The sequence below is a fragment of the Coturnix japonica genome, chromosome 3 (assembly GCF_001577835.2).
Source record: "Coturnix japonica isolate 7356 chromosome 3, Coturnix japonica 2.1, whole genome shotgun sequence".
Lineage (NCBI taxonomy): Eukaryota > Metazoa > Chordata > Aves > Galliformes > Phasianidae > Coturnix > Coturnix japonica.
This window is the reverse complement of record NC_029518.1, coordinates 25,757,161-25,780,574: the sequence shown is the minus strand read 5'-3', so window position 1 is coordinate 25,780,574 and position 23,414 is coordinate 25,757,161. Positions and strand designations below refer to the sequence as shown.

Sequence of the window (23,414 nt, the reverse complement as noted above, 5' to 3'; positions counted from 1 at the left end):
ATCCAAGAAAATAGTGAAAGTTACTTGAGTGCTCTAAGAAGATGTATGAATCTGTTCATGTTATCCTCCATGTTTAAACTTCTGTATGAAGTTAACTAATACAAGGGAGGACACAATTCTGCTGTTTTCTTTGATTGTGTTGGCAGGAACTGTAAAGGCATTTGCTTTTTCTCAAATAGCCTGTTTTATTGGTTTTTTTTTTTTGTTTGTTTGTTTGTTTTAAAATAATAATAATAATTGTTTTTAATTGGGATCACATGGGCATTTTATTCCCATCTATATTCTTCATTTGTTATTGTGATGTGGCTGGCCAAGACTGCTAACAACCATTGCTGAACCAAGTTATATCTTTATGCAAGTATATACTGAATCAGAAGATGACTGTTCAGAGAACCATGAGCACTAAGCAAAATAGTCTAAGTACAGTACCTCCTTTAACCTAGTGTGTTGTTCTGTTTTAGACATTGTTGAATGAGCTAGATCGAAGCATGGGGCGATATCGAGATGAAGTAAATCTCAAAACAGCTATCATGTCCTTTATCAATGCTGTTTTGAATGCTGGTGCTGGTGAGGTGAGTCACTGTCCTAGAAATTCCATCTCAAATGTCATGCTTGAATTAATTTACTCTGGAATTGGCTAGTAGATGAAGTCACAAATGTTGTGTGAATGAATTGATGTACTTTGTGGAAAATAATGATGAATTGTCAAGTTTGTTATTACACTTGTCTTCCATATTTTTTAATTCCCAGCCTCTTCTAATTCTTCCAAGGTAGCTGACTACTTGCACTGAAATGATTGTGGTGTTTTTGTTTTTGTAAGAACTGCAAAGCATTTATCTCCTTGATTATCAGCCTTTCAGAAAACATCTTGGTTTACCTGCAGAAATGTTATATAATGTTAGCATGTTTTGACTTAAAGCCAAACCCCAAACATCTTAGTTTTAAAAAGTCAAAGAGAGGTGGTTCAGTAAAGTCAATTTGTTGGTTTTCATTCACGATGAAGGCTTTCTCTTGAATATCGAGGACAGTTTAAATGGATTTTGTTTCACTAAAACAGAAACGTCACTAAAAGTTTGGCATTTTTTTTCTGGCTAAATCACAGTAGGCAACAAGCTTGTAAAAGCTCTGTCTGGCAGAGTGCTTTTTTCTGCAGCCACCCTTTAAAATCCTGCTATGAAAGTATCAAGTGTACCAGAGCTTCTGGTGATTTTATGACAAATATATGTATAAAGAACTGCAGTTCTGTCCATTTCTAAGCAGGAGATATGTTTCTAATTGACTAGCATGTTAAGTACCCATAACTTTTGTTCTTTTTGAAACACAGAGTGTGCTATTCTTCTGACTAGGCTTGCAGAACTCATTGTAGATACAGGAGAGAAGTATTCTTAAGAGAAACAGTGGCAAAGACATTCATTTTTTACTTAATTTACTGCAATCCTGTGATTTTGGTGTCAGGGTAGAGGATATTAGAGGAAGAATTTAAAACATAAGTGAATCTTTTAAAATGTGTTTGAACACTTCTGGAAGATAGTAAATTCTTTTTCTTCCCTTTATAAGGACAATTTGGAGTTCCGATTACACCTACGATATGAGTTTCTAATGCTGGGAATTCAACCCGTTATTGACAAGCTAAGAGAGCATGAGAATGCAACACTTGACAGGTAAGAGATGTTTTCTGAGAACAGTTATTGATTAAGAGTTCTTAAGAGCTCACCTCTATTTCATTTTAACATTCAAGCAGCAAGCTATTTTTGTCTCTCACTAAAATGGGCTCTCTTTAAAAGACAAAAAGAATAATTGTCTTTAAGATTAAAATCAGCAGAGGAAGCAGAAAATACACATACTAAATTGGTAGTGACTGTGGCAAGGATTTAATGATTTGTTTTTCTTCTAAAATGATTTGTTTTTCTTCTTTTTCTTTTCAAAAAAAAGAATTGAAAAAGGCAAAAGAGGAGAATTGGTAGCAGCTTCATATGGCTTTGTTACTGCATGAAAAATAGCATTGAATGGCACCTTCAAATTAACTTGTTAGAAGTTTAATGGATAATAAATGCTTTTTCCACTGCAACTCCACTTACCTTGACATGGTGACTTAGTACAAGGATTAAAGAGCATTTTTACCTCCTTTGATCATTAATTTTGGCCTATTATTGACCTGTGTCAGTTGTCTTGCATGTACATTGCAATACTTCCACGTCAGAAAACATACCAATTTCCAAGCATTGCATCCTCTGTGGTGGCACGTTTTGTTGACGTCTGAGTTATTCTATGACCGCTGGTAGTTTTTGTTCTTCTGTTTTCTCTTAGGCACTTAGACTTCTTTGAAATGGTCAGAAATGAAGATGATCTGGAACTTGCAAAGCGGTTTGACCTGGTAAGATTTTCTGTGGAGTACTTGAGCTTCCCAAAGTTGAACAACCTCTTTGGATCCTTGATGCAACTTTCCCTTTATGTTTCCTGAAAACAGTGAGTGGCTTTGATGCTGAGACTGGCTAGTTCTCTAGTTTTTTTTAACCAATTTTCATTTATAACATATAGGGTCTCAGGTGAAATGAAAACAGTGATCACAGACAGGGCTTCTGCAGAGTGCCTCTGACAAAGATTTCTTATGTTCTGCTGAACGCCCAGGAGCAGAGGATGCTATCAACACTGTTCTCACATTTGCAGTCCTGATGATCCAGATGACTCTAGTTTTAGGCACCTCCTTTACAGGACTTTAGGTTTTTTACAGGACTTGGGCTTATCTCTGATACTTTTTTCAGTATACCACAGGAAACTCTCCTAAAGATTGTCACACCAGAGACTATGGAGAGGGTCAGTATTTTAGAATGGATGGAAATTGAAGATGAGCGTAAAACAAGGAAAGTTTTCACAACTGCTAGCAACAGCAATGGGCTGCAGGGTCCAGAGCAGTTGTCGTTTCCTTTTTTTTTTTACCAGCTCCTACCAAACGCTGATATGGAGGAATTAACATTTCCATGCTAATTGTCTACTGTGATTCTTTGCAACTTCTTCCTTGGACCCAAAGGTTTTTATAGTGGCATAAAATGGTCTCAAGATCAAATGGCTTTTAATATAATCCATCAACCAAAAATGGGTAGCAGCATCTTTCTCAAGATCAGTGCCCTATCCAATTTGATTTTGGATGCTTCTTTGGATGGACCATTTTTATATATTTATTTATTTTTACATTTTTTGCTGACTACAGGACAGCTTTTGGTCACTCTGAGACCTCCCAGCTTTCTAAACCTTTGCTTTGGAGAACTTTTCTGTTCTGGAGTAGATCTATGCTAATCTCAAAGACCTATGTGCAGGCTCCACATTGGGCTTGTAACTGTATGTTCCAAGAGACTCTGTGGAGGTCCAGTTGCTGGAAACTGCCAGCGTCTTGCCTGTTGGTCTTTGGTCTTTCAGAGCTAGGTAAGCTTTTACTATGCATGTTTTTGATCTGATTTATTATTTCACTACTTTCCCTCAATCCAGATCCACATTGATACAAAAAGTGCCTCTCAAATGTTTGAACTGATCAAGAAAAGATTGAAGCACACAGATGCCTATCCCTATTTGCTATCCATCCTTCAGCACTGCTTGCAGATGCCATGTGAGTACTTCAGAGTTTTCCAGCAAAGATGTGTTGAAGAAATGGGTGAAATTTTGGCGTGAGTAGAGTGTTGCAGATACCAGGACACACTGCTTTTGTCCTTCATTCAGAACTTGGCAGTGGTTAAGGGATTTGGTATATTGAACTGATTCCATTCAGCAGATTTTGTTGTAATACTTCTAGCAGCAGCTTGACCTCACTGGACTTGCAAATAAAATTAAGTAGCTGGAGACATTCCAGTTTGTCACTGACTGAGCTTATAATGACTTTAAATTAGAAACTTTTAAAAAGAGAGGTTGTGCTTTAAATCAGAGAATTCCCAGAAATAGATACCATTTTGAATGTTAACAAAATGCAGTGAGGAATTTTTCTGGTGAAACAATACAGTACAGAAAGCTGTTCTGTCACAGGAAAATTCCATAATAAGTCTTCAGGCTGCTGTCTTATGGCAAAATGTCAGTGGAGGGTTCCTGAGCTCAAAATGAAAAATAACATTGGCTTTTGTTTTCAAGAGAGATTATAGGAATCTACTTGTTAACTGAAATAAGGTAATTCAGTCACGTTTTCAGAGTGTAAGAGCTGAGCAAAGCTACAGCAAGAATCACTGAAGAATTAACTACCTTAATCCTGTCGTGAGTCAGGGATTTGTTTTGGTTACTTTCAGCCATACTTGAGCAGTCAAACTGAGAAGTCAACATGAAGGAGAATTACTGTGGTATGCTTTTTGAGGAGGTATTGTGGTATATTTTCAGGCACTGATTAGATTAAAGTACTGCCTTGCACAAATCCTAGCCGTTGTTTGTCAGTGGTCTCCTTACTATTTAAGACTGTTTAAGACGGTACTTGAGCTTTGGGTATTGTCTTAGAATGTTTGGTCACAGAATAGTTAAATCCTTCTTGGATAGAACAGGATTGCAGTGGAGCAATTTTAAATAATATAAAGGTCTGGATTATGTAACCTAGGGAACTAAGGTGAACTTTCTATTGCTCTGGCAGTATGGATGGCAACGAAAGTTGACATCCAGAAGATGAATCTCTTTTGTTCAGTTTCTGTTCTCTCCACAAATTTTTATCATGATTATATGAACTTTTCATGTCAGCTGAGTTTGACTGACTTTCAGATAAGAGCATGCAGATGGAACATCTGACTTTTTTTATAGTGCTTGATCAAAGTGTTAACTAGATGCAAAATAAAATACCATCAAGTGGTGTAAAGTACCGAATAAGTGATGGAATCACTTCTGTAGGCATCTAAAGCACAAGATGGAGTTATCTGGAAAGAAGAATGCACAATCTGAAGGTACAAGTCAGGCATAGTGTTGTAAATGCCTGTTATGATTTGTTCCAATATGCTAAGTGTTTGCAACCAATCTGTCAGCAATAATTCAGTGTTAGGTGCTGCATTCTGTAATTTACTACCTGTGGGATTAACATGGTGACCAGAGAGGAAGAAATGCCCATCTGTCAGTAAACATGTACACTTTGGCATGAAAATGGAAGTTCTCATGTGTTGCTCATTTTTCATACAGATAAGAGGAATGGAGGAAATTTTCAGCAGTGGCAGCTGTTGGACAGAATACTCCAACAAATTGTTCTTCAAGATGAACGAGGAGATGATCCAGATATAGCTCCACTGGAAAACTTCAATGTCAAAAATATAATTAAAATGTAAGCTGCATTAATATTGTTTGTTTCTGTTATAAAGATTTAACTATATGTTAAGTATGCAGGTACTTAGGAAATAAAATATCTGAGGAGTTTCCTGTGCTAATTTACATCTTTTTGTTGTCTTGCTAGTCTTAAAACTAGTTCCCTTCCAATGACATCTTCACAAGATGGCATTTTCTAGCAAAGTTTTTGCATTTGGCTTCTAATTTCTATGAAATATTAAGATAGGTAGAAGAGAAAAAAAATGCCCGTGATTGTATGGTAAAATTTCCTCATTTTTCTTTTTTCTTTCAAGATGTTGATGAAAGCTTTCACTGATATTCCCAAAAATTGTTGTCATCTCTTCTTGGATCCCATTCCTCATTAATGAGCACTTAGTTTAGAAAAATTGAAATAGCTGAAAGTAACACCCATCTAGCACATAAAGCCTTTTACCTCAGTAAAATGTCTGCATGTGCTCACCCACAGACTTGGCCAAGGGTTCTACCATTATTTTTTCCCATAGGATGCATCATTTGAGAAGTCTAGCTACATTAGCTGGCTCTCATCTCAACTTCCCTGTTCTCAGTCCTTTTTAAGCCAAACTTTTGGAGTCTCCATCCCATCCATCTGCCTCTGCAGGTAATTCATGGCCCATTACCCTTCTGAAATATCCACTGGAAAGAGCATTCTTATAGAACATAAACCCCTTATGAAACCACGTTCTCCTGTACTAAAAATCTTCCAGTCCCTCCTGTTAGTCATGAGCCAAAATTTAAACTGATTTCTCATCATGGAAAAATACACTGATGTTGATCTCCTTCTGTCTGTTTGGATATCAGACTCCTTTGTAGACCGTGTGCCTGATCTTCTGTTTCTGCTTTCATAGCTACTACTCATTTTGCATATCTAATCAACCCCCAGCATGCTCTGCATATTTTCTGTCAGTAGTAGGAAATAGCTGTGCCAGTATGAGATATGAGCACTGCCTTGTTACTGATAAATTACCCAACAGATAAGCATTCTCTAGCCTCTTAAGAAACAAAAAATACAGAACTATGGAAAGTTGGAAAAAATGGCAATGTAGTCTTGTGTTAAGGGTATAGGATCATTTGTATCCCGCAGCAGCTACAAAGATTTTAGATGTGAGTTCTGCCTTACAAAGTAAATACGCTTGGCACCTTTAGGGCATTTCTTGAAGACAGGAGAATGCCAGTATTTGTTCCCCAGGCATTCTTTATTTGTTGTGAGTCTTAGACCTAGAAGACACCTTTATAATATTAACTGTTGGATCAGGATCTGGAAGCAAACTGACCACTAGTATGATCCTGATTAAACATGCATAAATTTACCAGGTTGTCTTTTGCTGATTGCTACACATAATGGCTGCTTGCCTTTCAAACTGTATAGCTCAGAACACATTTTTATGTTCCGATTTCATATTTCAGGCTGGTGAATGAGAATGAAGTCAAGCAGTGGAGGGATCAGGCAGAGAAGTTTAGGAAAGGTGAGTACATCCTCTGTGTGAAATTTGGGCACTGCTGTATCGATCACTGAAGATTGCTGTCAGAATAGTCAGACTTTGTTTTCTTTTCTCCATATCACACATTCCCAGCTGAACTGGCAGACTTGTCAGCTTTATTTCAGAGTAAGCTCCATCTCTTTTGTTCCTGCGCTTTATTTCATCAACCCTGCTTGCCTGTTCTTCCTAGATCATGCTGAACTGATGAGCAAGCTAGAGAAGAAGGAGAGGGAATGTGAGACGAAGACCCAGGAGAAAGATGAAATGATGAAGACACTGAACAAAATGAAAGACAAGCTGCAGAAAGAGTCCTTGGAGCTGCGCCAGGCCAGGGACCAGATGAATGACCTGGTAGCTCAACTTAATGAGTACTCGGTATGAGACTGGGACTCTTCCCATTCCTGTTTAAAGCCTGCTAACTAGTGAATGATGAACAAAAGAACATTATGAGTGAAGCTTTTTCTGTGGTTTGTACAGAAAGTCTGTCTAGCCAGCTGCTCATCTTTCAATAGAGAACAAAATCCCTGAGCTGGTTGTATAGATTGGATAATGCAGGAATGGGCTGCTCCATTCCTCTTCAGCCACCCTCTTTTGCCAAAGCTGGTGAGGCACATGCATCCTCTTCTAGGCACAGTTTTTATTGCTGAGGTGGCCCAGATTGTTATTTTGATGGAATAGAGAGAAATCTGCCCAATATGAAAGTAATTTTAGTGAAGAAGGAGGTTTCCTGTTGTGCTTCAGGAGCATCTGTGTTTCCTTGGAGCTTTGCAGAAGTGACAGGAAGAACTGCCTAGTGCTCCTGTTCCAGTAATTTGTCTGTCACAGTAATGTCTCTCTGTCGCAGGACATAGCCCTGAGAAGTTAGACACTGCAAAAGGCAGATTACTTCCCTACTTTCCTTTCTTCTGCCACTTTGTGCTAGTAGGGCCTAAGACAGATATTCTGTATTTCAAATGCTAAGTTATAAAACCCAGGAGTTCAAAAGTTCACAAGATTGAACTTTTCTCTTTCTTCATACATAAGGATAAAATAATACGTTTTGGCTTCTTTTACTAGCTTTCTGTTTTTCTGAGCCATTTATGGTTCCCTTTTTCAAGCTCTTCTCTACAACTTCAAGGGTTTGAAACTTTCTCTTAAATGAAAGCTGAGATTCCTCCCTTTATTGCATGGCTTTGAGTGCAGGAGGCTTTAAAGAAAACATCAAATATTTTGAGACTCATAATAAAATCACATCAGCTGGCAATATGGAGTTATTGTGCCGTTTAATCTGTTTGCTTTCTTTTTCTGTGTGTTTTTTTTTTCTCCAGCAAGGGGGCAGCATTTCCTTCCCAGCCCCGCCACCCCCTCCTCCAGGTGGTCCACTAGCATTGTCCTCTGTTCTGTCCTCTGCTCTCTCCTCCGAGAATTTGCCCCCACTACCACCTCCTCTGCCTTTCTCCAGCTGTCCCCCTCCTCCTGCCCCACCACCTCCTCCAGGAGGACCTCCTCCTCCACCAGGAGCACCGCCTTTCTTCAGCTTGGGAGTGCCACCGCTTTCAACAACCACCTTCAGCAGTACTGGTACCAGCCTGAAGAAGAAGTCTATCCCACAGCCTTCACACCCTCTGAAATCCTTCAACTGGGCTAAGCTGAGTGAGGTAAGAAGTTCAGTGCTCTCACTATTAACTGAATTTCTCTGTATAACTCATTGTTGATTAATGCCATGAAGTGCAAGGTGACAGAAGACAGTGATACTGTGGCTTTCCTTGGGCTGAGCCACTGGGAATCAGTAACTGTTGAGGAAGTTCTCCAGCAGCCCATCTCCTATGATGGTCAAGGTGCTGGATAGATTGAACTTCCTTAGATCTGTGCATACTGTTGGTTCAGCACAACTACATTGGTTCTAAATACTGTAAGACAGAGCTGCACATCTTCAGGGCTTTTGTGCCAGAGTTGCCTTCACTTGTGTATATGGTCAAAGGATGGACAGAGTTGGTGTGGGCAAGACACAGTGAGAATCAATTTCCAAACCCAGTTCCTTTACTCTGGCAGAAGCAGTCACCAAGGAGAGAAAGGTGACATCTTTCTCTACACCATTCTTTCATAGCTATGGGGCTAGCTGCTCTACTTGTGGCATGATTACAGCTTTGACTCTTGGAAATAAAACTCTGAAGTGGAAATACAGAAGAGGAATTGGATTCCTCCTGTTGCATTCATTTTCTGCTACCTTGGTTGCCTTCTCCTCCTCTCGAATCCTCTCTCTTCATTATATATATATATATATTCCCTTTTCTCTCCTTTTCTTTATGTCTTAATTTTTAATTTTTTTTTAAACTTATTTAGAAAGAAGTTCCTGTGTTGAGTTTGGATGGCTGCCTAGAAACCCAGGTTCTCTTTTAGACTGAAATTCACCCAGGGCCCAACTCAGGCATTTGGAATGAGTGTCCAGGGACCTCTGGAATGCCACAAGAATTCTTTCTCCCCCTCTCTCCTTTTCTTTAAAATAAAGTGAAGTGAAATATTTGCTGCACCGTCTGTGCTTGTCTGTCAAGGCCACGTGGGGGGTGTGGGAGAGAATGTAAGGATAGGGATTTATTTTCCTTTGCAGAACATGGACTTAGTGATCTGACAACAACAAAAAAGAAAGAAATAATAACTAATATATGTATATATATGGAAGTATATGAAAAAGGAGAGCCACAGGTGTTTCTGTTTAGTGTACAGTAACTGTAGGTTGATCCTGCCCTCTGGTTAGGAGTGAAGGCAGCTGTGCTAATAAAACTGAAGATCTGGGTGGTGAGGTAGGCAAAAGATGCTATTTTGAGGAAGGCACAATAGAGTGAAAAAAGGGCATAAGATAGAGAAGTTTTCATTTTGAGGTGTGTGTTAGTGCTTAGACCTAGTAAGGTCCTTGCAAAACTGCAGAGATAGAGGTGCAGAGTTGCCTTGCCTTGATCTTTGGGGTGCACTTTGTTATGGAGTTAAATGATTCTACTGGCCACTGAAGGCAATGCATTCTGGTGATCTCCATCAGAGGTCCTTGATTCCCTGCTTCAGTACCAAACGCTCTCTTTCTTTTCACATGGATATGCATCCTGTGAACATAAAGACATGGGTAGACTGGGCAGCCTCACTCACCCTGTGTTTCGTTTCCACTGCAGCAGTTCTGCTGTGTTCTCCTCAACTGTCAAAGTAGCCACACAGTAATTACTGAAGACTCAACTCACATGCTGACTTGGGACAGCATATCACAGATTTTTGAGCATGGGGGCTGAGGCCTTATACAATGCATACTGAAGAAGTCTGATTAAAAAAAAAAATAAATAGATCTAATGCCACATACGTGTTTATCTTTAAGACCCTGTCTAGTTAACAAAGAGTTCAAGGGCACATTTGCACCATGCAGTGCAGCAATGTGCAGTGATCTACTGTTGGAAACAGCTGCACTTGGGCATAGGAGCATGTCCAAAGAAGGACATCAAAACTGGTGAGTGGTCCGGAGAAGAAGCCTTATGAGGAACGGGTGAGGGAACTGGAATTGTTTAATCCAGAGGAGAGGAGACTCGAGGAGACCTTATCGCTCTCTACAACAACCTGAAAGGATGTTGTGGTGAGGTGGCATTCAGCCTCTTCTCCTGCAGAAGCAGTGATAGGATTAGAGGGAATGGCCTTAAGTTACACCAGGGGAGATTCAGGTTGGATGTTAGGAAATATTTCTTCTCCAGAAGAGTGGTTAGGCACTGGAGTGGTTGCTCAGGAATCATTTAAACTTGATTTTATTCTTTTCTGGGAAGATGCAGAATAAAACCTGCTCTCTACACTCCCTTCTGAAGTCTCAAACCCTCCGTTTCTGGCAGTTCTGCAATTCAGAAACCAGCCCATTCTGTAGCAAACTTTCATCATTCTTCCCATTCATAGGAATACTGTTCTTCGAAGAGAGTTTTACAGACAGACAGGTAGATAGCAAGATTCTCATGAGTAGCTGTCAATTGAGTCACATCCAAATCCAGCTCTTGACATGCCCAGTGTTCTATCCCAGTGATGGCTGTAAGGACCATTCCTGAAGTCATGTCCACTGGCTCCCCTCAATATATATTTTTCCATTTCAGTATTTAATGGGACAATATGAGACAATGAGGAACTCAGAGAAACACTCTCAAGTTCAAATATATCCCTGAAGATTTATAAAGCAAGGTTTATAAAGCCAGCCTGGAAACTGAATGAGAATGAACACCCTGTCTGGATATTTCTGGCCAAGAATTGCAGTAGAAGCCAGAGTTAATTTTGTCTTCTATTCCTTTAGCTGAGATGAGCTTCCCAAACATGTATGTTGTGTTATAGTCAAAGAGTCATGTTTTTGCTGCTGTGAAAGGGAAAGCCACATGATTGCAAGGAACAATGCAAAGATATTGGCGAATCTGTTCAGGGGTGATTTCTGCTCCCATCTAGTATATGCTCTCACTGCATATAGCACTGTAGCAATTTTAGCTGGATAGCCTTCCAGTCCCTTATGAACTCACAGATTACCTTTGGAGGGAGAGTGTTGGTTTTCCTCTGCAGTGCCTGCCCTGCCAGGAATTTCCTCCAGAACACTTCACGCTTTTATTTCCCCTTCATTTCATCCTTCCATCAGGTGTTTTTCCTTGCTCCTTCAGCCTTGTGGCTTAGCACATTTCCCTCATTCCTTTGATGACTGTGAATGGGAAGTAGAGCCTGTTCCTAATTAGTTCTGATAATGAAGTGTTAACACACTTTTTGCTGTGTAGGTGCAAGTCAGGTACTTCAGAGCTGGAGCCTGGGTGAGGGTTTAATTTCCACTTTTTGCTGTTCCTGGCTTTCTCTGCATCAGTGTTCTGCTGGTTCTTAATCTCCCGAGGTTTTCTCAGGTCTCTTTACAATCCCTTCTGTCCATTTCCTTTTTCTTTTAATCAGCACCTTCCTTATTTTTCCAGTTAATGAAGTATGTTAACTGTACACTTTATTAACTAAATGAACTGAAAGATACTGTGGTCAGGTGTGAAGCGCCTTGAATGAGTGTGAGTGAACACCCTTCAGAATAAATAATTGCTCAAAGGTTTTCTGACATTGCATGTACCTTAACAGTCACTGGGAAGGAGAAAGTAGTTCAGCCATTGTGTCCCCTTTGCTGGCAAGGATGTCTATCCTGAGAAGATCAGCAGAAAACCTCAAATTCTCTCCTAGTTAAGAGTGACTGCTGCCTGTGGAAGGTACTGCTGCCCGTGGCAGATGATCTGTAAGGTCTCTTCGAATCCAAACAATTCTGTGATTAGTTAATACCTGTATTATAGCAGCTTATTTGGTCTAGAGCTGATGAGTAGCAAAGTTGGAGGAGTAACCTGTGCTTATCATGTAGTGTTTCTTTCCTTCATGCCAGTTATCTTCTAGAAAGCTAGGATAGCCTAGTATTTAAGGTAATGTACTGCAAAGATTTTCAGCATTTCCAGTTAATGTGTATGATGCTCTCTCAGAGATCTGAGTATATTTAATACCTGAGCCAAAGAACTCAGATAGACAGGGGAGATAATATAATAGGAAACAATTTGATTTCAAAAATTTAGAGCCTTAAAGGTAAAAGAAAATCTTAGATTACTTTAACAGGCAATCAGAGTAGAAACTGTACACCCTTTGAGGTTTAAACCAGAACACGGCAAAGTTTGCAAATTGGAATATGTGTCTTGAGATGATCATGCATCCTGTATCCTTCCCAAGCTTTTTCCTCATGATGGTGACACTTCTGTCTCATAACCACTGTCACTGCATTAAAGGATACACACTGTAGGATCATGGGTGGTGCTTGATTTTGCTAGTCTTTGAATGTGGCCTTTCATCAGAGACTTGCTGTGATGAAAAAAAATAAAAATTGCATGTTTAAAACAAATATCAAAACCAAAGAAAATAGAATTGGATGTACTTAGCTAAAAGGTTTCATTATCTCATGAAAATATGACCTTTTCTTTCAGGAGAGGATCCATGGCACAATCTGGAATGAGATCGATGATTTAAAGGCATTCAAGGTGTTAGATCTAGAAGATTTTGAAAAGATGTTCTCAGCATATCAGAGACACCAGGTAGGAGTGGACTTTTACATACTTTGTCTTCCTTGAATACACAGAGCTGGAAGGAACACACCTGATTGATTCTTGCCCACCTGCAGTCAAGTTGCATCATTTGGTGCTCTGCCACTATTAAAAAATCGCAAGACCAAAAGAAGTGGGGGAGGTTCAGATTTTATATTAGGAAAACATTATTCTCAGGGAGAATGGTTAAGCACTGGAATGGGCTGCTCGGGGATTTGGTTGAGTTGCCATCCATGGAGGTGTCCAAGAAGCATTTAGATGTTGTTCCTAGGGACATAGTTTAGTGAGTAGATATTGGTGGTAGGTGGATGGTTGGATTAGGTGATCTTGGAGAACTTTTACAGTCTTGGTGAGTCTATGATTCTACATAGCGGGCAAAGTAGAACCTTCTGTTGTCATTATACTTGGTGGACAGCTATCAGAGACAGCACTTCCCAGGAGATAATGCCCAGTACAACCTTGGTTTCCAAAAGCTCCTGAGCTTTATGCTCATGCTTGATATCTATCTTTGTCTTATGTCTTTTATTTCTCTATTTTTGAGTGAAAAAAAAAATAATCTGTAGTCACCCCAGAACTGAGCAAGGTAACTGAATTAGTTGCCTTTTGCTTTATATCTTTTTTTCTTTTCATAAATATCTGATCCAACTGGCTAGGTGACAGAATCTGTCAAAATGAGAGATTATAACACAAACAGCATACTTTAAAAGCAACCATTTATTAGAATGTCTTTTTTCCCCTCCTCTTTTTCTTGGAAAGCAAGTTACCTTCAATCCATCTATCTCCATTGAATGAGATTTAACAGGAGAGAGATTGTACTTGCACTCCCTGAACTCCTCCAGCTTTCATCTGTTTTTGGAATATGCTTGGAGACCTTCAATCTTTCCTGTTCTGCAGAATCAGATCATTGCTTTGGAATTTTAGGAAAAGACACAAACACGAATGTCATAAACAGCCTTTACGATTAAGCCCCACAATAATGATGGTAATCTAATTGTTATTATTCAGTACCTTAGAATGAACACATATAGCCCTTGCATTTGGACTTTTCCATTCATTCCTCTCTCTCCCTCATCATTATTTTTTGCTGTCGGATTCAATAAACATAATGAATAACTTTTCTAATTTACCAGCTCGCAGTCACCTAGATAAACATCACAACTTGAACTGTGAAGACTGCAATGTTACCCATTGCATGATGGCATTTAATTTCTTATTCTTCTCCTGCAAATAGCTGCTTAAGTGTGTCCCTCTCTCTCTCCACAAATGTCACGCATTGAAGTAGAAAATTAGTTCACAGAGAGGAAGAAAGGCACATGAAACTGTGCTGCTGTAGAAGACTGGGTGTAGACCCTGTGCCAGCAGCTTAGTTATAGCAGAGAGCTTCCAGCTGTTGTGAAAATAGGCAGACTGTCATCTGTGGACAACAGCAACCATTGAGGTGTTATTCTAATGTAGTGGTTTTTGCCAATGTGTGGTATTTGAGGTGCAAATGCTGCAGCTTCCTCTCTAAAAGTGAATTTCCAAGGCATTGCCACATTTGTTACCCCAAATATAAACTCAAAAATGTACTGGTCTGTTGATACCTAGTTAGAAATATATTTATGTCTATATTACCAACAACTGAAAAGGTAATACATGTATGTATGTGGTACATGTATGTAGTACAATATGTCATTTAAAAATGATATATTCAGGAAATATCATCATGGCTTTGTGCAGTCAAGTGTATTGATACTCTTCCAGCTTTCATTTTCATTTCACATTTCTAATTCTTTTTTCGTTTGTATTCTGTTGATATTACTTTAAGTAATGCTTTCTTTTTCATCCATATTTACTCAAATGAGAACTAAATTCCAAACAACAAATCCTCATATTTCCATTTTCTTTTTTAATCAAGGGCAGGCAACCAAAATTGCTTTTGAATCAAATTCTTATGAGAACTTTCCCAATTGATTCACACTTGGTCTTTTCTCCTCTTCTACTTTATTGATACTCCACTCTGGCCAAGTATGTGTTTGCCCTCCATTTGTGACTTTTAAACTTCCTCCAAATGCCTGTAAAGAAAAACGTCAGCGCAAAACCCTGCTCTTTTGCATCTGAAATGTTGAATGAGTACAGACAAAGGCATTTCTTTCTTTGCTGCTATTTAGTATGATCTTATTTTTTCAGTTTCATCTATATCTAACAGCTTTCTCTTTTTTTGCTTTTTTTTTTTTTTTTAAATGATGAAGGATCTCTTCTCCTCTCTCAAGCCCAGTGTGTTATTTTGGGTGGCTGTTAGGAAAATTGTCCAATGTAGAGAAGGTTGGAGCAAGAGTTCTTACACGTGTCTTTTGACTTTGCTCCAATCTGACTGTGTAATATTGACCTTTTTGTTCAACGTATCTGATGTTTTCCTGGAGTATGGAATAAGTCATGAAATAGTTGGTGTCTGTTAGCCAGTGCCGCTGTAAGAGTTTTTTTTTTAGTACTTACACGGTGCTTTTGGCTATAAGCTGTTGGCTCTAAGTTGTTAAAGCTATAATGTGCCATTGAAACAAGTTGTTACTATTAAAGGCAAACTATGCCTGTGCATTAAGGGAGGAGAACTGACCCTTGATTTTTAACCTTGGCAGTTCTTTCAGTAAGGCTCTGGACTAGATTTGTAAAGGTATTTGAGCATTATCCCAGTTAATGTTTCTAGACCTTAGAGATTTATGGTTTGGAAACTGAATTTTATTCATTTCAGAAAAGACCTAGAACACTTATTTCCCTAACACCTGCTGATTTAAAATATGTAAAGAAATGCTGAAATACCTTTAAACCATTTGAGCTAGTATTACCTGCTAAGCATTTTATTCTCTTAGAAAATGGTGTGTGTCTAAATTCAGCTGCCTTGTTAAATGTGGTGTACTTCTCTGTGTCTGACTTTTGGCATGTTTCCTTCTTTGTCATTTGTGGCTGCTGCCTGCATAGGACCTGCTAACTAACCCCTCTTCCTGTAAGCAGGTGAGTATCACTGTCTGCCTTCTGATCCTCTCACAGCGCTTGGGAAGGAGGCACTGCACCATGCTGTTATAGAATCATGCTTCATCTCATTCCAGTCTTTCATATGTCCTTATTCCTCTGCTTCCTTGGTGGAGAAGGTAGTGAAAAAAAATAATTCTTCAGTTGTGTTAGCTTTGCTACAGAAAGATGTAGTTCCTGCTCAATTAGCTATAACCACTCTGTGGTTTCTGCTAGTGTCTCTGTAGTTCCCATTTTGATGATTCTGAGCAAAAAGACCAGATGCAAAGTATTTCTTATTTTATTCATTATATAAGCAAAATTCCTGGGAGAGACTTTTGAGAAGAGCAAGACTCTTACAAGGGGATTTTTCAGATGTCATGACAAGTGTCTTTGGCATTATAAGAAAGTAGTTCTTGCTGTGAGTACTCGGGGACTGTAGCTAGAATGTTTCCTCTGTTACTGGAGGAGACAAATAAATGCATCTAGGCCGCAAACTGTTTATCATCAAGGCATTGTTTACCATAAAACAAGTCTGTGCGATAGTGTAGATTTTTGAATTTGTAATTAAAATCTCAAATCTGAAATATAATACAATACTGTTTGAAGTATACAACACAATTTTAGCCCACGTGGAAAGACTGTAAAGAATAATGGGATAAAATGTAGACATTGTTTTGTAGGTTGACAACAGCTCCAGCTGTTCTTGCTCTTTGAGTTTGGCTTACCCCACAAAAGCTGGTCGCTACTGCCTCCTTGCTCTTCTTTTTCTGTGTCTAAGAAAACACAGATAGTCCACATGCAATCTGTTTTTCTTCAGTTAAGTTTGCAATCTGGCTTCAGTAAAACCTGAGGCTTCATCTGCTTTTGCTTACACAGAACTCCAAATGTCTATAAATATCTTTCTCCTCAATATGAGTTGGAGAGAATATATTTTTAGATGAGACTAGGCCACTCCTTATGACCAAGGAGTGGGCCATATCTGAATAGTTCAGGTATTCATCTCTGTTGAACCTTCAGGGCTGGGGAATTGAAACGGGATGCAGACTGTTATACTAATCCCTCCTGCATGGCTTTAGGGGAAGCCATCTGAATGCACTGCATAGCCAAGCCTTGAAATATACAGTATGTAGCCAAGCCCTGAAATTACTTTATTTTTTTTCTTTTTCCTTGGGATGGGTGCTGTATAATGGTAACCAGCTGTACTTGCCTGCAAACACTAGCTAGTGAGAGACAGTGAAGCTTTTAAATTGGGAGCAAAGCACAGACCTAGAAGTACCTTGCTTACCTCTCACTGTTCAATAGCTGCCTATCTCCCTATTCCCCTGCCCTCCTCCCCAAAAACTGAGGAAATATGGAAAAATTGGACATTTCTGCATACATCCTGGGACTACGCTGCTCTTCTGTTTTGTTAGTTTTTTTCAAAAATAATAAACTTGCTAAATGGTCTTTTTTTTTTTTTTTTTTTTTTTTTTCCTTCCTTAGAAACTCTTTTTGATTTGTCCAGTAGTTTTGTGTCTTCTTTCTTTCCCAGCTGGACACTCTGGGCTTCTCAAGCAGAACTATAGAATGCATGTCTTTGGCTAATGGATTGTACCTGCTTATATTGGTAGTGGCTCCCTGCAACGCATTTTCATGTGGTTGTATGAATCCTTTGTGTATCCAGGAGCAGCACAGGCTTATTGTGCCTGTACCATGACCTTAAATGGGAAGTAACAGTATGAAACTCTGCAGGGTTTACATTTAAATTTCACAAACTTGGGTATTAAAAAATCAATAAGTGGATTAATCAGGAGAGCAGTAAACCCTTCAAAAGCATCATATTAGGAGTTAGTAACTCAAAACAGACACTAAAATAATAGGATCTTGGCTGAAAAGCTTTCAGTCCAAGGCAGTAAATCTAGAAATTCCACACTTGTCACAGTCTTAGGGGTATCTGCTGTTGACCACACTCAGGGAAAGGACACTGGACAGGATACAAAAGGTTCAACCCAGCATGTTTGCTGTTATGTCCAATGGAAGAGATCACATATTAATTTGATGGATGCATTCAAAGCTGGATTATACTAGTTAGTTTCAAAATCTCAAGGAACGATGAGTGAAAATGAGTGAAAATGAAAAGGCATTTTTAAAGAAATTCCAGCAACAGCTAGCTGGGAAGATAAAAGCCATCCTGTTTATGGTTTCTTCTGCTGATTACTTGGGAGCTATTATGCAAGATTATCACTTTTTATCATCACCTCTACTTCTGTTTAAAAAATGGTGTTAATAGATGGAAAATGGAATTACAGAAAGCCAGTCTCTAGAAGTACAACAAAATCTATGTCTGATGTTTAGGCAGGACAAGGAGTCAGAGACTTGTGGATGATCAGACTAGTTCTGCAATTAGTTTCTCTCTATGCTCTTTGTGAAACATGTTGAACTGGTATTTTCCAGGGTTTATCTAGGTGGTGAGTTTGGTGATGGGGATAAACAGAAGACTTTGGGAAAAGTTGTTTTCTTCGTGTTTAATTGCATTAATTCATTTAAAAAGAGAAGCTAGCTCAAATGTAGTCATTAACAACTTAGTAAAATATGTAGTCTGATAAAGGCCATCTTGCCCTACTGCATCTCACATGTGGCATGGATTAGATTGGTCCAGTGGCAGCTTTAAGAGATGATGAAAGAATTTTTCCTGATTGGGCTGCAGCAGGAAGCTTTTGCAAAAGACATCCAGCTGAAGGGTATGCTAACAATACTAGTGGGCTTTAATATATGTGCCCAGTTTTTCTGTCAAACTAGATTTACATTAATAATGATCTACATAATAATATCACAACTGTTCATAGAGTGAATCCACTAGGTTAGAGTCAGGTCCAGTATTTGGTGATCTTACAGGTGATAATGAATGACTCCTGTCTAGTAATACATGCTTTACCTATATGTTTTCTGGCCTTCATGCTTTCTTTTCTTATCATGTCGGTGGATTTGCCCAATTTGGGATTTTTTATTTATTTTTTTTATCATACTGAACTAACTCTATCAGCATTGGGTGAGTAGATAAGGAAAAACATGATACTGACTGTCTTCCCCCCACCTTTTGAATTATATGCAGAAAGAGATGGGTTCAACAGAAGACCTTTACCTCTCCACACGAAAAGTGAAAGAACTCTCTGTGATTGATGGCCGGAGGGCCCAGAATTGTGTTATTCTCCTGTCCAAGTAAGTGTGCTAAGCCTTAGCTTACAGTGTAAGCTGTGGTCAACACAGAGGCAAGAGGGGGGTAGAATTTAACATACAGACATGTACTTCTTCTTACCTAGTCCAGCTGTCCAGTACCTGTAGCACTTCAAACAAAATTCTTTTGCAGCTTAATAAAAGCAAGTGCTTTTGTGAAGTGTTAGCTGTCTTAGTATGTACCCATGCACTCACATTTTGTTTATTAAACAAGTAGACATAGAAACCAGGATGTATCTGAATACATCACCAAGACCTATCTGTACTTAAGGGCAGATGAAATGAGCTGGTTGGCAGCGCTTCTTCTTCACTCTGAGCGATGTCTCCCATGTGGTTTGTATGTCATTTAGCTCAATTTGTTCTGTATGTTGTTTTCTAAATGTTGCTGTAAACATCTCCTTGGAATACAGCAGTGTTGAGAGTGGTGATCATCTTTATCATTTTTGGAAGTTAGTTAGAAAGTTGGCAAATGTAAGAAAATATATTTAAGAACTATGTCTTTTATTTGTATATATGGCTTCAGAAACCATGATTCAACTTTGTATGCTCAAGTAATGACCCCATGCTTTCAGATGCTATGACATCAGGGCTATCTGTATGTTTTTCATGACTTTCTGCCAACCTGTTTACTGGGCTAAATATCTATCACTAAACAGCAAATTTGTGCAGGGACTGAACCACCATCTTACCTTCCCTGTCAGAGGCAGGAAGCAAGACTGGGAAACCTGTGGCAGTGCTGAGCTTGAAAACTGTTCCATTAATTAGCAGAAAGTGCATCTTTGTGTGATTGTCTGCTCTAGCAAGGTAACAGTTAAAAGCAGAGCTGCAGCCAGACCACCAGGACTGGAGTGAGTTCTTTCCACTGCTTGGTGAAAACTGGAGGTGCTCATTATGCTACATATGTGGTATTAGCCTGCATGTCAGCAGGACCCCTACCACCCAAACCAGCAAGGAGGGAAGGGTTACATTTCTCTCTCTGCAGTAGTTGCCAATGCATGTTTTTGCTGGTGTTGGCAGCTGACTGCAGGCTGGGACAGAGGTATAGGGGCAACAGGATTTTCATGCTGTTTGACAGACCTGTGAAAGTGTATCTGAGGCTCAGATTAAGTCATGTAAGCACATGGAACACTTCCTGGAGTAACATAATGTGTGCAGGTGGCTGGGCTGAGGAGAATCCAAGAAAGTGGTCCATGACTTGCTCTGACACTAGATGTTTATTTTTAAATAACTTCTATCCCATAAACAAGAGAAAGTATAGGTGGCAGTAGCTTGCTTTTAACTATTCATCTCTTCTGCCATGAAAGTCTGGCCTATCCTATCCTATGAAATTCTCTCTGAACAGCGAGAGAGAGAGAAAGGACAGTCCCCATGATGTGTCATACCTCCTGTTGTCTCCAGAAAAGTGATCTTGGTGCACTAGCCTTGCAATTCAGGGTATGCAGCGTGTTCTCTCCAGGTGTGCCATGAAGCCAGTAAGTGTTGAGTTGCTGGTTTGGACTCAAGAGCTGAAAAGCTCCTCCAAAAAGAAATATTCTGGTCTTACTGTTAGCAGGCCCCTCACTACAAGAAAGATATTGAGGCCCTGGAATGTGTCCAGAGAAGGGCAATGAAACTGGTGAGGGGTCTGGAGCACAAGTCTTATGGGGAGTGGCTCAGGGAGCTGGAATTGTTCAGTTTGTAGAAGAGGAGGCTCAGGGGAGACCTCATTGCACTCTACAACTTCCTGAAGGGAGGCTGTAATAAGAGGGGTTTGGCCTCTTCTCCCAGGCAACAAACAGGACCCGAGGAAATGGCTGCAAGTTGTACCAGAAGAGGTTTAGATTAAACATAATGAAAAACTTTTTCTTGTAGAGAGTTCCAGAGGCACTGGAATGGCCTGTCCACAGAGTTGGTAGAGTTGCTGTTCCTGGTGGCGTTCAAGAGGTGTCTGGACAAGGAGCTACAAGATATGGTCTAGTGGCTTGTGGAAGCAACAGTAAAGAGTGGACAATTGGACTAGATGATCTTGTAGGTCCTTTCCAACCTTGTGATTCTATGATTTGGGCCTAACAATGCCTACCAGTTTGCACTGTGCCCTGTTAACTTTGCTGTCACCAGGGCTATCATTAACTAAGATGGTTTCATGCTTGTCACAGATAACTTTACACCCAAGATATCAGAAGTATCTCATAGCTTGGACCAGGATTGCTTCTCCTCCCCAAACCTCCCTTTCAAAGACAACTAGGAAAACAAAAATCTTTGGGAACTAAAATGGCATCTCTGTATTCCTGACTCTTACTGCACTTTCTGCTTGCATTGGTCTGTTGTTGAGGATAGCAACTGGGAGGATTGGTTGCAGACAGTAATCAAAAGGATTATACAACCCCACTGCAGTGTTTTTTTTCAGTATCCCAGTACTTCCTCCTCTAGGCTAAACCCAGAGGGAGAGATGCTCCTAGCCAAGTCTTCCCTGCTTGCTGCTATGTCCTTGCTTCTCCTGCAGTGCACCTTTCACATGTACAGACACATGCAATGAGAAAATATTTTAAAATGGTGAAAAACAAAGAGAGTTTGAGCAACCCTGAGCTGCAGCCCCAGCTTTCAGGTTGCCACAGTATCTGCCAACAGCTGTTTCCAATTTACTCTTACTGTGCATATATCCCTGTAGTTTATTCCCCCTTTGTTTACACTAAACTGCCATGTCCTTTAAAGTAAAATAGCTGCATGGGTTGGGTTTTCTTTCCCTCCACTACTCAAATGTTTTTGTTTTACTAACACTGTGTTAGAAGGGGTCAGGCAGAGCTCATATTTCATCTGATCCAACAAGCCAAAATCTAGCTAGAGTGAGAAAAAGATGTCTCTTGCTTTGTTTCATAGAGAAACTGGAGCATGGTGGACTGAAAAGAGATGAAAATTAAATTGTTAGTTATTTTTTGCTAACAGTGAGGAGATTCATCTCAATTCATCTCTGTTCTCATCTCAATTTTCATTAGTAAAAAAGAAGAAAAAAAGGTGGGGAGGGTGGTTCAGCTACTTGATAGCAACATCTTTCAGTTCTCCTTCAGTGGAAGGATGTGATAGTTCTTGTTTAATGGAACCTGATGGATCCAGAACCAAGTCCTTTCCTATAGGCCAACTGAAAAGATTTGAACAGGCATAAGATCCGTTTATCTCACAGTGTTTCCAGTAGGCTATAATTCAACCAAGGCGTGGAACCATCTGTCTGTGGTAAGTCCAGGCGCCCACTGTCTTCAAATCTGGCTTTCTTAATGGTGTTTCCAATGTACAGTTATTTCTGTCACGCTGGAAACCTGCTATCCCTCATGAATTTCCTGATGTCTTCAGTTTCCACCAGGCTGGAGAATTTACTGTCAGACTTGTGTGGTCTGGAAGAGCCATCCCAGATCCCTGTGCTTCCCTGCTTTCGCCTCACAGCTGGAAACTTCTCTGACCTCTCTCACCAGTATGGCTTCTCTTTCCCTTCATTACTTAAATAACAGATAGTATTTTCACTGCTCTAGTCTTTTTATTATACCACATCTGAAAACGTTCCTTACAGAACTTGCCTATGGCTTGCATCTCTTACTGTTTTGTTCTGTGAAATGCTCTTCAGAGGTCTAGTCTTATGAGAGACATCACTCACATGGAACATACATGGACTCTATACTTATAGAACAAATTATTTTGCTTGATTTCCAGCAAAATGATTATGTCAGAGTTGTTCTGAGATGTATTTGTTATTCCTGTGGCCCAGCTAGTCAGCAGTAACCCTCTCAAGAGGTTTGAAACAGTAGGAATGCTAGGAAAAACTCATAAATACAGTTAGTAGCAGAAGGTTACGCAATCTGACTAAACAAAAATAATTTTAAACTTTAATGTCTTAGTAGTTATATACTGTGAACCAGGCTTAGCAAGCAGCTGTATGAGAAGTTTGTGTCTTTCATGGTTGTTTTAGACATCTGTCAATGAGGGAGAAGGGACTTGTGCATCACTTCCAACCAGAATACTGAAGAGACCGAGTATTTTTCTCTCATAGCTGTGCCTCCTAAGAGTTTTTAAATCCTTCTAGGTCAAACATTAAGGGGATGAGCTATTCAGACAGCATTGATCTCCATGTGCTGCCTGTGCAGTTCCCCAGCCCCCATGTGCTTTTCTGCCATGTGGCAATACAGTTTTCACCCTTATTTTAAGGCAGATTCTAAGTACTATGATAATTTGGGGGTACAGATCATATCTTGATATCGAAACAGTTCATCAGACTCAGCAGTTCAATTCTTCTGTCTTGATCAGGCAATATACGCTGCTTCCTGGTTCCTGGAGGAATTTTCTGTTTTTAAGTAAATGTCTACAAATAAGTCCGGAGTATGATAATCCTCAGAGTTCAACT

At 39.6% G+C, this 23,414-nt stretch overlaps 1 protein-coding gene across 7 annotated transcripts in view; it reads left to right on the top strand.

Annotated features, from left to right (window-relative positions):
• Positions 1–23,414, top strand: part of DAAM2 (dishevelled associated activator of morphogenesis 2) — a 191,013-nt gene that overhangs the window by 137,116 nt on the left and 30,483 nt on the right. For 6 of the 7 annotated variants that reach the window (XM_015857503.2, XM_015857499.2, XM_015857501.2 and 3 more), the window contains 11 exons: positions 462–572; positions 1,558–1,661; positions 2,308–2,374; positions 3,484–3,601; positions 5,131–5,269; positions 6,697–6,755; positions 6,961–7,145; positions 8,078–8,407; positions 12,731–12,838; positions 15,803–15,835; positions 18,927–19,033. In XM_015857503.2, the coding sequence (XP_015712989.1) occupies positions 462–572; positions 1,558–1,661; positions 2,308–2,374; positions 3,484–3,601; positions 5,131–5,269; positions 6,697–6,755; positions 6,961–7,145; positions 8,078–8,407; positions 12,731–12,838; positions 15,803–15,835; positions 18,927–19,033 (1,361 nt within the window). The remainder of the gene's footprint in view (positions 1–461; positions 573–1,557; positions 1,662–2,307; positions 2,375–3,483; positions 3,602–5,130; positions 5,270–6,696; positions 6,756–6,960; positions 7,146–8,077; positions 8,408–12,730; positions 12,839–15,802; positions 15,836–18,926; positions 19,034–23,414) is intronic. The other variant, XM_015857505.2, reaches the window with a different exon arrangement.